At 45.4% G+C, this 14710-nt stretch overlaps 6 protein-coding genes across 6 annotated transcripts; 4 read left to right on the forward strand and 2 right to left on the reverse strand.

Moving 5' to 3' along the window:
* Positions 1-432: 432 nt before the first annotated feature.
* On the forward strand, positions 433-978 carry FOMMEDRAFT_161745 (uncharacterized protein; the record flags this gene model as incomplete). The annotated part of the gene is made up of 1 exon (XM_007271257.1): positions 433-978. The coding sequence occupies one exon, from the start codon at positions 433-435 to the stop codon at positions 976-978; it is 546 nt and encodes a 181-aa protein (XP_007271319.1).
* A 588-nt stretch (positions 979-1566) lies between these two features.
* On the reverse strand, positions 1567-6784 carry FOMMEDRAFT_161746 (WD40 repeat-like protein; the record flags this gene model as incomplete). Its single annotated transcript, XM_007271258.1, has 11 exons — positions 1567-1778; positions 1856-3115; positions 3146-3848; positions 3910-5399; positions 5452-5595; positions 5647-5845; positions 5892-5942; positions 5993-6294; positions 6347-6474; positions 6528-6681; positions 6745-6784. The coding sequence occupies 11 exons, from the start codon at positions 6782-6784 to the stop codon at positions 1567-1569; spliced, it is 4683 nt and encodes a 1560-aa protein (XP_007271320.1).
* Positions 6785-7834: 1050 nt separating this feature from the next.
* On the reverse strand, positions 7835-8522 carry FOMMEDRAFT_96503 (uncharacterized protein; the record flags this gene model as incomplete). Its single annotated transcript, XM_007271202.1, has 3 exons — positions 7835-8021; positions 8136-8269; positions 8409-8522. The coding sequence occupies 3 exons, from the start codon at positions 8520-8522 to the stop codon at positions 7835-7837; spliced, it is 435 nt and encodes a 144-aa protein (XP_007271264.1).
* Positions 8523-10112: 1590 nt separating this feature from the next.
* On the forward strand, positions 10113-11103 carry FOMMEDRAFT_143194 (uncharacterized protein). The gene is made up of 5 exons (XM_007271259.1): positions 10113-10304; positions 10365-10484; positions 10546-10622; positions 10680-10725; positions 10793-11103. The coding sequence occupies exons 1-5, from the start codon at positions 10131-10133 to the stop codon at positions 10946-10948; spliced, it is 573 nt and encodes a 190-aa protein (XP_007271321.1). The 5' UTR covers positions 10113-10130; the 3' UTR covers positions 10949-11103.
* A 232-nt stretch (positions 11104-11335) lies between these two features.
* Positions 11336-12373, forward strand: FOMMEDRAFT_23645 (uncharacterized protein). Its single transcript, XM_007271149.1, has 4 exons — positions 11336-11442; positions 11522-11643; positions 11731-12147; positions 12216-12373. The coding sequence occupies exons 1-4, from the start codon at positions 11403-11405 to the stop codon at positions 12300-12302; spliced, it is 666 nt and encodes a 221-aa protein (XP_007271211.1). The 5' UTR covers positions 11336-11402; the 3' UTR covers positions 12303-12373.
* Positions 12374-12395: 22 nt separating this feature from the next.
* On the forward strand, positions 12396-14177 carry FOMMEDRAFT_161749 (uncharacterized protein; the record flags this gene model as incomplete). Its single annotated transcript, XM_007271260.1, has 3 exons — positions 12396-12430; positions 12471-14109; positions 14163-14177. The coding sequence occupies 3 exons, from the start codon at positions 12396-12398 to the stop codon at positions 14175-14177; spliced, it is 1689 nt and encodes a 562-aa protein (XP_007271322.1).
* Between the last annotated feature and the right edge of the window lie 533 nt (positions 14178-14710).

Raw genomic sequence — 14710 nt, forward strand, 5'->3', positions numbered from 1 at the left:
GGAAAACTCACATATTGTGTTGTATCTTACTCAATTTTTGCTCATTTTACTTCATTTTTTCTGGAATATGAAAGATACTTCAAAAGTATAATTCTTACAACTTAGATCATGTAATTTGGTTAAGTATTAGTTGAGTTATAGTAGATTTTGTATTTGAGTGTACTTAGTGTGACGAAAATCACGAATTGCACGTGTGACAATATTTATGAAAACAACAGTAATTAAGCATATTCTTGATCTCACACCTTAATGCTTAATGCTTAATGCCCTTTATGCTTAATATACCTCTATTTTCCTGCCTACCAACTTGGTGGATCAAATTTTTCATGCTTATTGAGAGGAAATGCTAAACTACAAGTATGCTTATTGACAGGTTTCACTGTATCTCCAATTTATTTCATATTATTAACACGGCACATAGACACAACATCCATGTCATCAGACAAACATTCGACGAACTCCTCATCAGTACATCTCTCATTCCCTCTCGGGTCTTGCCAGCGTTACTACCTTCTATCCCGCCTTTATCCTCATCCCAAAATGCTCAAGATATCAGTAACCTACCTCTGCACTGGCTACACTCCCAAGGACTACCCTACACCAGTACACTACAGGCTCTGGGGAACCCTTAGCCGTTCAAAAGCAATAAACTGTCCAACATTAGCCCTACAGCTCACAGGCGGTAAGAAAGTACAACAGGTGTTGACAAAGGAAGGTGCACTCAGAAATTCCTCCAGCCCTCTCCTTCCTCTCCAAGGAAGTTTGGACCCGAGAAGTTTACGAACGAAGATCTGGCACTCCTTCGTTCCTCCTGGGTCCAAATGTTCTGCCTCTCCGAACCTCCTTCTATTTCTCCTTCCTTCTCTCAACCAGACGGGATTCCCCACGCAAAGCAAAAATACCAACGCCTCGTACTCAAACCGCAACATGAAGGCACCAGGAACAACGTCTACCACTCTTCCATCCTCTTATTTTTAGAGAAGCTAGACAAGAAAGATTGAGCATTTTGGATTGGTATGAGACTTATTGAGCCTCCTGCAGGAGGGGGTGGATATTTGGTTTGTGCATGGTCTGGTACTACATCCGTCAATTCTGGTGAAGGGGTGGGAAACCCACGATCGGACGTCGTGAGTGAGCTGTGCATCTCTGGTTGGGTGGACGAAAGAGGGAAATGACACAAGGTGAGGCTGGGAACAATGGTGAGGGTGAGAGCGGAGGCTGTGCATGACTTATTAGAATTAAGGGAAGGGAGAGGGATGAGGGTGGTGTTGCTGTGCGGGTTTCAGTTCTTGACTCAGTGCTTCTAATTGATTGCACATAACAGTGTTCGCTATGCATGTATATGCCATTCAAATTACTGTCTGGAGAAGTAGGGTATGGAATACTGCATATATGTGCCGTGCATTATACCTGAATGTATAGAAGGCGTCAAGTTAGATTAGTGTTGCCTTAAGCGTATTATACAGCAATTTCAATGCTTGAAATGTTAAGGACAAACAGCAAGAGGTTCTGGTGAGTGAAATCGTGAGCAATAAGTTGCTTCAACCAAGGGACAAGATAATGCTATCATTGAGGAGATTCAAAACATTCCTGCCAACGTTCACCATTGGCAGCATTCGAAAAGTCCAACCTAGTCGAAAATGAGCAACTGAGAACTGCGGTATTTCGAGCGCGTAAAAGCGTTGGACGAATATCAGGGGGGATCCATAAAAGGAACTCTCCTTCGCGTCCACGTATCCACCCATCGTCATCATCCAATGTCCAATCAAAGGCGAGATCTATATTGAATGCAAAAAAGAGAGACAGCTGTCAGAGTTTGCGTTTTTGTTGAGCAACAGGGAGGACACCTTCCAACCTTCTACATTCCATATCCTAATCGTATGATCGAAGGCCCCGGAGCCAGAGACGACGCGTCGTCCATCAGGCGAGAACGCGACGGAATTGACACCACCGGTATGCCCTTCAAAAGTGAATATTGCCTGTCCAATCTCAACGTCCCAGACTCGGATCGTCCTGTCGTTGGAACCCGAGACGACACGTGCTCCATCGGGAGAGAACGCAACTGATTTAACCCACTCTGTATGTCCTTTGAAGGGCCCAGCCACGATTCGACCACTCTTGACGTTCCGGATTCGAATCGTCTGGTTATTAGAACCAGAGACAACGCGTGTGCCGTCGGGCGAGAACGCTACCGACCAAACCCAACCTCTTACTTTCAAAGGTCCAGAAATTATTTCCCCACTTTCACTATCCCAGATTATGATTGTGTTGTCGGCAGAGCCAGAAGCAACGCGTCTCCCATCAGGCGAGAAAGTAACTGAGTAGACAGAACCGCCATGTCCTTTGAAAGGACCCGAAATCATCTGCCCGCTTTCGACATCCCAGATTCGGACTGTTCTGTCAAGGGAGCCGGACACAACGCGTATCCCATCAGGTGAGAAGCAGACAGAGTTGACATCACGTTCATGCCCTTCGAGAGGTCCAGAAACTACATTTCCACTTTCGACGTCCCAGATTCGAATTGTATTATCGTAAGAGCCAGACGTGACACGCCTTCCATCTGGCGAGAAGGCAACAGAGGTGATATGGTCCGAGTGCCCTTCGAAGGGTCCAGCGACAGTGTGACCAGTTATTGTGTCCCAGATTCGAATCGTTCCATCATCAGAGCCAGAAGCAATGTGTCTTCCATCAGGCGAGAAAGCTACAGAATTTATTCCATCTGCGTGCCCTTCAAAATGCGTAGACACGGTTTGAACATTTTCGGCATCCCAGATTCGGACTGTGTCATCGTTGGAACCTGAGATGACACGGGTTCCGTCGGGAGAAAATGCAACAGACAATACGGAGTGAGTGTGCCCTTCGAAAAGTCCACAAACTACCTGCCCAGTTGCAACATCCCATATTCGAACGGTTCTGTCACCAAAACCAGAGACTACGCGTTTCCCGTCAGGCGAGAAAGCGACAGAGTATACTACATCGGTATGGCCTTCGAAAGGCCCAGAAATGCATTGTCCACTCTCCGTGTTCCATATTCGGATCGTGTTGTCCCAGGCGCCTGAGGCGAGACGTGTACCGTCACGAGAGAAAGCGACCGATTGAACACTGTCTGCGTGGCCTTCGAGAGGGTAACAAATGGGCTATCCACTCTCAACGTCCCAGATTCGAACAGTCTTGTCTTCGGAACCAGAGACGATGCGCTTTCCATCGAGCGAGAAAGCAACAGAATTCACTTTCCATTTGTGCCCTTCGAGACATGCGGAAAGTCCGCTTTCAGTGTCCCAGATCATGACAGTTTTATCAGCGGACCCGGAGGCGATGCGCATGCCACCCGGTGAGAAAGCAACCGACAATACCTGGTCTGAATGTCCCTCAAAAGGCCCGGAAATCATCCTCCCACTCTCAACGTCCCAGATTCGAATTGCCTTGTCGTCGGATGCGGAGACAATGCGCGTACCGTCGGGGAAGAAAGCAACAGACTGTACCCAGTCAATATGCTCTTTTAATGGGTCAGAAATGACTCGCCCACTTTCAGCATCCCATATTAGGATTTTGTGACATGAGGCGGAGGCAACCCGAATACAGTCGGGTGAAAATGCAACAGTAGTGACAGCGTTTCTATGACCTGTGAGCACTTTCAAGAGCGGTGACCGCTGCTTCTCACCTATTTGCTCTATTCCTACATTGGATATATCAGGTTTCAAGAAACGCGCCATAAACTTTGACTCCATCGATGCAAACGGGAGGACTGATACATAGATGTGAGGTGTGGACTCCGAGATAGCTAATGCATATCGGGTAATTATTCTGCGCACATCTCTGAGGAGAGCAAGTACCTCCGTATTATGTGACTAACGAATGGGCAAAATAAGTATCAGATCGAACGGTCCCATCTATAACTCATATACTCACCGAGATCCAATCGATAAGGTGAAGGATTGACGGACTGGCAGTGTGGACCTTTCCCAAGAGGCTCATCGCTTCGAGCCAGTACAGCAGACGTTCACGAAGAAATTCTAAAATCTCATCCAAGAGTTCACTCGAGAATTGCGTGTCACGTAGGTGCTCGGTCCAGAAGAGGCAAGCGTAGTTCAAGTGCGGAGGAATGTTTGCCTTGATACGGTCCGGAAGGTCAGGGACCTGATCGTTTGAGACGTACGATGACTTTATGTTACAGATGTTGAACCGCAACCCGTCCTTCATGGCATCGAAGCAACGTGAAGCAATGAAGTCTTTAAAGGCCTCAAGATTAATGAACCACGGGTCGCTCTTGCGTTCGGGTGACAATAGGTAATCGCGGAAAGATGTTTGGTAGAATTGAATAGGCTTGCTCGGAGTGAAGACAAGTATCGATTGTAAACGAGATAGGATAAGCCTCGATGGCTCGTCGCTCGGAAATCCAAGCAGCTCGTCAATCATATTATCGTATATCTGAGTTTTGCTGAGAACGACGAGACCAAGCGCTTGCGAAAAGCGAGCCTTGGATGAATCATCGTCGAACGAAATCCCCGAATTTGCAAGCACTGACTTATAAAGTCGTTCGAGGCCAGAGAGATGCTGCGATTGAGTAACTAGATGTTTTAGCTTCGGAGCCGGGTTGTCGCAGTCCACCAGTTTCACTGCTGTCGACGCCCAGATGAACAACCCCCCTGCTGCTGTAGCAAGACGATCCATTTTCGACTGCCAATCATCCGGAATCGGCAACTTCCTAATCACGAATATGTTGCGCATCGCACACTTAAGATAGCGAAGCACGTCCTCCCTACAGCTATCCGAGCTGTGTTCCAGTTCGACACAACGGACACGCTCGGGTCGAGAGGACAGTGCTTGATCAATGTCCGGTTCCCTCCTGCTCGTAATCAGGAACCGAAAATTTCTCGGGAGCTCTGGTAGTCCATCTCGGAAGCTCTCCATTAAGTTTCGCCTCGTTTTTTCCGTGCCACATTCGTCCAATGCATCGAGAACAATGACAATAGGTCCTCGCATAGCATCTTGAGACGAATTAAGAGGGACACGGAGTAGGTTCTCAAACTGAATTGCCGACGTGGCCTGGCCAATATCGCTGTCCTGTTTAATGGCTGCAATCACGTTGGCTTCCACAGACGAGTCGAATGAGGCGAGCTTATAAGCGAGTGTTCGGATGACACAGCTAGGATCGCTCTTCCCGCGTTCAAAAAACAGACGGGCTCCAAGACGAGATATCCCACGGAAATATTCTGCAATAGTCGTGCTGACTGTACTCTTCCCAGATCCTGCCGTTCCGTGCAGCCAAAAGACATTCTGGTCCGAACCTGATACTGCCCACTCTATCACCTCGTTCATGATTTCCGTCCGCGTTCCAGGAAGACATTGGGGCCGATTAAACGCGTCCATCATGTCTGGATGCAGTCGGTGCGATAAAACTGATCGGCTCGCTTCAGTTTCATTCATCATATGTAGAGATGCAGCACTCACATAAAGTATCAATTTCTGAAGACATCCTCATTGAAACAAATGCTGTACAAATAACAGCACCCGACTCAATCGATTCTTTGAGTGCGCGTAGGGACTGCATGAACTCGTCGGCTTTTCCATCCACGTCAATCTTAAACATTCGTCCTGACGCACAATAAGGTGCCTACGTACGACATGATTTAACGCTAGACGCACCTATGAACGTATGACTTGCATATTCCTGTATAAAGAGGCAGCATTCATTCGTCTGCTTCAAAAGCTGGATAATAGTTGTCCCAAGGTACTGCGTCTTGTCGCGGAGGAAGTCTGCATCTTGAACGAAGTTGAAAGCATCCTCCATGGCATGCACAAGCTCAATGACCTTCTTATCAACCTCGAATTGGCGACTGATGCTCTGAAGACAATGATCAAAAATGCCAGATAATAGACGTTTAGCATACCTTGTATAGCTGTGATACAACTCTCCATGTAAAGTTGACGTACGGATGCACCTAATATCTCTCATCAATCACGGACGCGAACCACAGAAGACAAGTCCTACTTGGGATAGTTGGTCGATAATACCGACAAAGACGTCCAATTTCGAAATGAGCTTTCCAATAGACTGGTATAGATCAGAGTACCCGGAAAGCCGGGTGCCAAAGGCTTCCACGGCTGCAATGTTAGTTGAATCTGCGGCCGCTGCTAGAGCTGTAATTCCACTCCGTTGGACTGCTTGCTCGGCAGCATTGACGTTATGGCTAGTGCTCATAAGCACGTCTACAGCCTCCAAACGTAAGTGAAGAGTCGCAGCAGCTTCTGTTGATGCCAATCCACGAGGCTTATTAAGATGCAGTTCTACTTCTATCGTATCTGATCAGTGAATGGCAGTGTCGATGTCAATCAGTTCACATACCTTTGCCACCCGCACAACACTCCAACAAGGCATTAATCTCAGCCTCAGCTTGCCCCATGCATACGTCTCTCAGGTGCGATCTCCGCATGATCCTGATATTGACATTTCCACTCTTGTCTGCAGATGGTCTGTGGTCAAATAGTTAAACCGCATCCTGTGTCAAGGTAACCGGTTTGCTCACAACTCGAATGAAAGACGTTCATCCCACTTGGGTGATAAGCTCTTCTCTGCGATCGTCGTTTGTCTACTCTCATTGTTGAGCTCGACCTGGACATAAAGACTCGGCAAATTTCCGAAGACTTTTGGTCTATATTTCACTTCGGAGGCGCGGACAACTGTAATGTGTGTCATGTCAGTGTAATGTAGAAATAGTGCGTAAACAGCGGAGGAGAGCATACCTGTCAGGGAAAGGTGGGTAGCTGTGGAAGTAGAAGCCATGGGCGGATGCGACCAGTGCCAGGAGTCGCACGAGCACTTCAATAAAGGATACGTAAACCTCAGGCGGAGATTCAGTTCTCTTTATGCTAACAGCATAGAACGTAAGATGATCGATGCTTGTTCGACAAAGATGAAAGGGCAGAAAGCATATTTGGAAATTGTTGTAGTGCAACAAAGGCGCACGACCTCGCGACTAATTTTAAGTTCCGTATTTCGATCATGATGCTAAGCCCTTTGTGGTAAACAATTACTCAATATACTTCTATAATGCTACTAGTGTAGCATACTATCAAATATATAAAAGAAAAAACAAAATGAGTTACTCAAAATAAAGGTGTTGCAATTGCTTACAACCCCTATTCTTGCTCGTCAATCTTCTTTTACTTTTCTGCCTCCTTTCTTTGCTAAGGTCACAGCTAACTTTATTGGTGATTTCCATTTATAATCTCTCTGTACTGTTCATGATGGATTTCTACTGTGAAAGTAGCATCTTCTCCCGTGTACCCATGTCCCCTTATCTCTCAAAGCTTATATACTTTTTGTCTCATTTCTGGTACACAGTTGGAGAAGCATTGAGTGTCTATTGCATTAGTAGTTCCCTGAACATTGCTGGACAGGGTGGTTTCTTTATTATAGATAAATTACCCTGTATTTGTACAATAGACCAGCAGCCCTGCTGTTTCTTTTTAGGGACCTATACTAGGAAATATACCATACCATACCATACCAATCTCTTCTTTAAATACAAGTTTTGACAGAGAATGTTAATGTCACATAACGGAGAGAACAAATGCCTTATCCTTGGAAGACAAAGTACACACACAGAAATTAAAGCATTTCCGGAAATAACGTAGGTGCAATATGATTGTCATAAAAGATCTAATGCCGACTAATTCTTCAGTATTTTCCGTTTAATGTGCACGACGAGGTATAAAATTACAGTGAATGTATTATTATCAAAACCTACAGATGTTAATTGCTTGCAAATGAGTGGAGAGAATAAACCAACTTCTATACAGATTTCTTGTCTTAATTTAGCCAATACATGCATCAAATCTTCAACTCCCAGCTAACTCCACATCCACACCCGCTACCTTTCGCTTGAGGGTTATCCGATACACGAAACGCACTTCCTATGAGCTCAGTGACAAAGTCGAGAGTCGAGCCTTTGAGGAGTGGGAGGGAGACAGCGTCGACGAGGATGTTTGATGGTCGGAGTATAGGGTGGGCGAAGACACTATTTGAAAGCACACATTTATCCGGCGCGACGAATATAACGATGGGATTAAGCGATAATTTACAAATTATCAGTGAACTGGTCGATCATACAGACTTGGATAGGGAAACGTACTAGTCATCTGATTGTCGTTCGTTTACAGAGGTAAGATCCAGTTTGTATTGATATCCGTGGCACCCGCCTGACTCGACGCTGATTCGAAGTGCGACGTCCGAATTGTTCTCCTGTGTTGATATTCGTCGTAATTGCTATAGACATAAGAGGTTCAAATGTTAGTCAAAACTGAACTTCCTCTTCTCGTTTAAAGGAGGGGCGGTAGATGAAATGCAGAATGATTTGTCCAAAACGCTCAACTAAAGAGAGGTAAGATATAAGTAACACACGTACCTCTGCAGCCGCTTCACTAATAAGCACATTACACTCTTCAGGTGGTAGTACGTCAGCATCCAACTCTGCTTCTTCGATATCCTCTTTCGTCGGTGCCCGCAAAAGCTGCGCCATCTCAGCTCCTCTCCGACTTCCCTCCATGTCGACGTTAATCTTCGGCGGAACGCTACTAGCAACAGCAGAAGGGCCACTCGAAGTGGAAGGAGAAGCAGTAGCAGAAGTGACGATAGTAGCACATAGCGGACGTGTCGTGTACAGAAGACGTTGTCTATTTGGGTGTTGTCGAGCAAAGGCAAGGGCGGCGCGGCGAGAGAGGAAGTGTGAACTTGTGCTGGTCGAAGACAGGAGAGGTCTATGCGAAAGGAGAAGAGATGCTGATTTTGACATTGTGAACGCTTGGTGTCGTCGTGGACGACCAGAGAGTTGACAAATGAGCAGCGCAGTCACCGCAGTGAGTGTACTGAGTACTCTAATACTGCTGACAAAGACGTCGATCTCCTCAACAAGAAGCACACCATTACACTTTGAGTTTGACCTCGTCTTCTTCACCGTTCCTTCACGATTTTCACATGTAAAATTCTTGTAACAAATTACTACTATCAAACCGGGTTTTTCTACTTTTCAAATTGAATTGATATGCCGGATTTTGATTATAGGCCCATATACGCGCTTGAGTTGTTTCTGTTGCCTGGTTTGCCTAATAATTCGCCTTCTTAAGTGAGTGTACAAATAACTATTGTTGTTTGCTCATTATTCTACTCTTCAGTGACTGAGCGCACAATATAGTGTTGTACCAGGACAAAGATTTACACAGTATAACAACGGCACATTACCCATTTCCCGTTTCCAGTTCAATCCTTATCACACGCCCAGACATCATTCAACGATTCTATTTCGTACAGATACATTGAACCACGATAAATCAATTTCTTTGAGTCGCACAGGCCAAACAGACTTGCATTCGAAAGAACTGAACGTTAGATTCATTTAATTACAATATTTGACAAAGTTGGAAACACTCCTAGCTTTACCCTTACAGTACGCTTTTCTCACAGCAGATCGCGTCTAGTGAAAGAACTGATACAACCAGTCCTTGGCAGAGTACAACTTTGACTTGCTGTCTCTGCTGGCAATCTGTGGCGTTTAGCGTACTCGAAGGCGGAACACCAAGACAACATCTCTGCCGATCTCGTTCCTGATTTCCCACCTCAGGAACATTCATCCTCTCTTCTTCAAAACTTTCCTTCTCGAACCCTTTCAAGTGAATGAAGGAACGCTGATGATCAAGCCTGTCCCGACGCATATAATCCAATTTCCTTGTCGAAAGCGGAACTTCGGTTCGAAAAAGGATAACGATGTGGGAGGATCAACGATCGAATCGTTCCTTTGGGCGTGTGGTTCTGCCTATCGAATTAACTCCGAGACGTCTTACCTTGATTACTAGTATACGATGCCGCTCTGTTCTCCGAAAACGTGAAGAAAGATTGCAATTTTACAATGCTGGATTGACTTGGAAGTACACAATTGGCCGAGCAAGCTTGCCCCATGCCCTCTGACGGCATAGCATGCGCATTTACTCGTTCACGGATCCTTTAAACTGGCATATAAACGATCAGATACCCACCGGGGGCTTAAGGCTACTTGGCTCCTTTCCGCTCGCTGTCTCTCATTTACTTCTCCAGTTTTTATCTGTGTCTCTTTTGCCCCTATATACGCCTTGCTATGCCGGAAGTCAAAAGCTTTCCGATCTTCTACCCTCCTGATGGATTATACTACATCTTCAGCAAGGACTACGGCCACTTCTGGCGTCAACGTGGAACAGATTGGGAAGGTGCAATTATTGACTGTGAGCCGCTTGGACAAGTAAGGGAGGGAAACACTATGGATAACCGAATCGTCAGTTGACTGGCTTTCTTATTTTGGTACTTGTTCATACTTACATACTCTCGCTGACAGTGGAAAGTCACCACAACAAGACCGGCAACGAATAAGCTCGGGCCTCGTGTAACTCTCCAATCCGCTCTGGCTCCGCAAGAAAGCGAGTCAGAAGATGCCGTAGGATTTGTTTCGAAGAAGGTACGTATTGACACGACTGTATTTACTGATACTTGGGTGTAGACGACTTATTATGCCTCAGAGCGGCAAGGTTATCCCGTCGAATAAAAAGGCGTCCTGGACTCTCATTGGGCATGGAATGAAGCCGTTCGCTTACAAGTAACTCTACAGTAACTAACTATCTTGAACCTTATGCTAACCCAGTGTCTTCTGCAGAATTGTAACAAACGACCTGCGCATCTCAATCAATGCCCCTATGCATGTACGCACAAATCATACAGTATATACACTATTTCATACAGCTCACTCTTGTCTTTCTACCTGTATAGTCTGCGATGGACCCAAAGTCTGAGCTTCATGCTGAGTTCCACGTGACAAGTGCATATGACATGCGAGTGTACGACCCACAGTGGTGGTATTTTATACCTGTAGGTCAGATTGACGGGTTCCTTTCTGCAAATGGGATTCAAAGGGCAGGAAAGTAAAAAAGTATATGTAATACAAGAAACTTTCTTTCATGTCTAAGATACACATATGTGCTACCTGGTTGTGATTTCTTTGCCTTCGCGATCCTTGATGATTTTTTATGCTTGAGTTTTCGATACTGGTTTTGTATTCTTCGGATCAGAATAAACTCAAATTATGCACAATTAAGATAAATTTGAACAAGGTTAAAATACTATTGCGACTATGTGTTGCTTTTCTTTTCTTTCTGCAATCTTCTCGAGGTCAAGAAATCAGTCGGATCGCACGCCTCGGAGTGTAAAAAATCTGCGACGCGTTGACGCGTTTGTGTCACATGATCCAGGAGCCTCCCTTTTGATCGCCACCCTGAACAGACTGCTGACACTTTCGTCCTCATCGTACATCATCGCGCAGTTCCTCTTATAAATTATCCTCATCTTTCCCCGTGAGCAATAGTCTGGTATCCGCATAGCCATGGATGCCAGACTTCGACGAGTTCAGAAAGAAATCCTCGGTAAGCAATAACCTTATTCTTACATCTTTGACTCTTTGTGGCTCACACGAATGCTAATGGGTCGGATCGTAATTACCAGATTGCAAGAATGACAAGACGTCGAATATCATACTCGAACTTATAGATAACTCGCCTTACCACTTGAAAGGCTCATTTGATGGTCCCGAGGGTACACCTTACGAGGGCGGGCGATACGATGTGGTCAGTTCTGTTCCTGTTCATCGCTTTGTTTTGAGCCACATATTATCCCTATAATGAACCTTTTGTGTAATTTCGCGTCTCACATAGGACATAGTCGTACCTGAATCCTATCCCTTTCAACCCGTCAAAATGAAGTTCATTACCAAAGTGTACCACCCAAACATCTCATCCGCAAGCGGCGCGATCTGCCTCGATATCCTCAAAGACGCATGGTCACCTGTTCTCACTCTCAAATCGACACTTATCAGCTTACAATCATTGTTGTGTTCGCCTGAGCCGAACGATCCTCAGGATGCAGAGGTTGCGAAGCATTATATGACGAGTCGATCAAGCTTTGAAGCTACGGCTCGGTATTGGGCTCAGACTTATGCCGGAGCGCCGGCTAAAGATGGTGTGAAGCAGCCTTCTAGGACTGGGACGCCGCGAGACGAAGTGGCGATTGCGGGGTTGGAGAAGGCGCACGTGGACCAGTTTGAGGCGCTAGGGTTTGAGAGGGGCAAAGTGGTAAGTATTTAGCAAGTCGAAACTATGTCAATGGAATGTGCACAAACAAACTGATGATATTTTTATAGATCGACGTCCTTCGAAGACTAAACTACCGAGGGTCGAATGTAGCTAACATTACCGAGGACAGAGTCGTAGAAGAATTACTCAAATGACAATGTTACCTTTGTATTTGTGATGATTGTATCGATTAAATGCTGCGTATGATAAATACCTGCGCAAGTCATTCATAACTTTGCCAGATAGAAATGAGTATTTATGGTAAACAATGGATTTACAAGCGGTAAGTCAAATGCCGAACTAGTCAACAACGAAACTTGAAGCGGGACCACCACCGCGAATTACCGCTCTCCTTTATCGTTGACTTTCATTGAAGACAAACGAGCCTCGAACCCGATTCTGTTTATTCGCTATGTGGCCACACTCGACGGTATATATGTCGTCAAGCCACGACTTCCAATCCTTCATCTCGTCTCATACCCTTTGCGCGAACGACTTCCTATGAATACTTCCAACCAGCAGCTCGGACCTATCTATCGTCTTCCAGCGGAGCTACTCCTTCAAATATTCTCAGAGTTCGACTGGGATGGTTCCGAGCCTTACTTAACTGATTGGCGGGCCTGTCCCTGGTCTCGATACATCCGCATGCGGAAGACACTTCTTCTAGCTTGTCGGACATGGTACGAAATCTCGCTGCCCGCTCTTTACCACTTTGTGTATCTCTACCGTATTACACAACTTCCTGCCTTTGTACGAACGCTTCTTGAACGCGATGCATCAGATCGTAAAATCTCTCATCGCGTGAAACATCTGCGATGTGCCTTTCACCTCCCAAAGGCATGGACAACGCTATATTACGAGAACATGAAGACCATCGTCAAACATTGTCGCAACGTCCAAACGCTTCAGCTTCGACCATCATGGGACGAAGAAGCAAATCCGTATGATTTTACGTTAATGCGGATGCATGATCTGGAAGATATTCCCTTTCCCGATTTGGTGGAACTCATTATGGGTCGTGAAGCCCTCATCACGGCTACGAGGCAAGAGATTGGAATTTCGCACTTTCAGCACCTTACGAAATTGCACATGGTGATTAGCCCACTTATCTGTCGTATTGGGCTTGGAGTCGATGTTACGTTGCCGAACTTGAAGAGTTTAACATGCGAATTTACTGCAAATGCTGCATACAGGGCTGCACCGATCATTGCTGAGAACTGGTCTCTCCCAGAACTACAGAACTTGTCTGTGAAACTCGTTTGGTCCTACATGACATTTAATACCCGGCCGTCATTGGATCCTATCAAATCATTGTGTCAAGCATATGGTCACGGTCTCCTGTCGCTTCGCATAGACAACCGCAGCACATGTCTTGTCTTTAGAACAAATCTATCAAGCATCCTCACAGCCTGTCCCGAACTGACGTATATTGAGTACCCAATTGATTATATGCCGGTTTCAAAGCGTCGTTTAGAGCAGAGCGAATCATTACGCACTGTCGCGTTCTTGCCTTCAACCTTGTTGTCGCATTGCAACTTTGGACCAAGACTTTGTACTCATATTGGGCGGTATGAAGAACGATCTGCTTTCCCAGTACTGGATGCTGTTGCACTTCTTGACCCTCAGTTGCGTGGCACGACTATTGATGCTGATACAATAAATCAAGAAGACGTCAGAAGGCTACTTGAACTGTCTAGACGACTTGTCCCCTACAGGATACGTTTGCTTAATCACGACTTTCAACCAATTCAATTTTTCCATGGAGGGGGTAATGAAGAAGTCGATATGGATAGTAATGACGAGGACTTCATCCCAGGCTCCACACACGCTGAATCGTCAAGTTCTGAAGATGAATTAGAAGAAACTTATGATTACTCAGATGATTCAGTTGATGAGAATATGCAGATAGATAATGAAGAGGCATTGGAAATATTTGAGCAAACAATGGCTTGGTCTGATGAGGTAAGGAATATTTTAGAAATTGCTCTGAACATTAGGCTCATCAATTCTCATAGGACTCTTCTGATTAACTTTACATTTTTGTACATGTTCCTGTCACTAGTGTTTATCCTAATCAATGACTACAATAATGATACATCTAGTCTTGTTTTTGTTACAGTTCTCTACTCTTGTACCTTTAGTTCTAAGGGTTCTACACCCTTCTGTACTAGAACTCAGGACTTCTGTCCCTCAGGAGCACTGTCTATAGACTATATACAGGCTGACTCTCACTATTACCTTCCTTACTTTATCATTCTGTTCCTTTGACCACCCTTTCATTCTTTGTTCATTTTATAGTCTCTTACCCTTTGTCCATCCCTTCATTCTTTGTACCTGTCAGTGACAGCATAGAGGGGACCTGAAGGCTCAGCAAGGGGACCCAGGCTACAACTATCCTACACAACAGTAATACAGAACACAAGCACTGGAACATAGTCAGAACTTGCAGAACAGGCAGAGAGAGAGAGAGTGAGACAAGAGTAGAGTATATAGAGTAAGCCTAAGAGTACAGGACTACCTGGAGTAGGCAAGATCAAGACTACCAGACCAGTCTGATCTTATA

Source organism: Fomitiporia mediterranea, assembly GCF_000271605.1.
Source record: "Fomitiporia mediterranea MF3/22 unplaced genomic scaffold FOMMEscaffold_16, whole genome shotgun sequence".
NCBI lineage: Eukaryota > Fungi > Basidiomycota > Agaricomycetes > Hymenochaetales > Hymenochaetaceae > Fomitiporia > Fomitiporia mediterranea.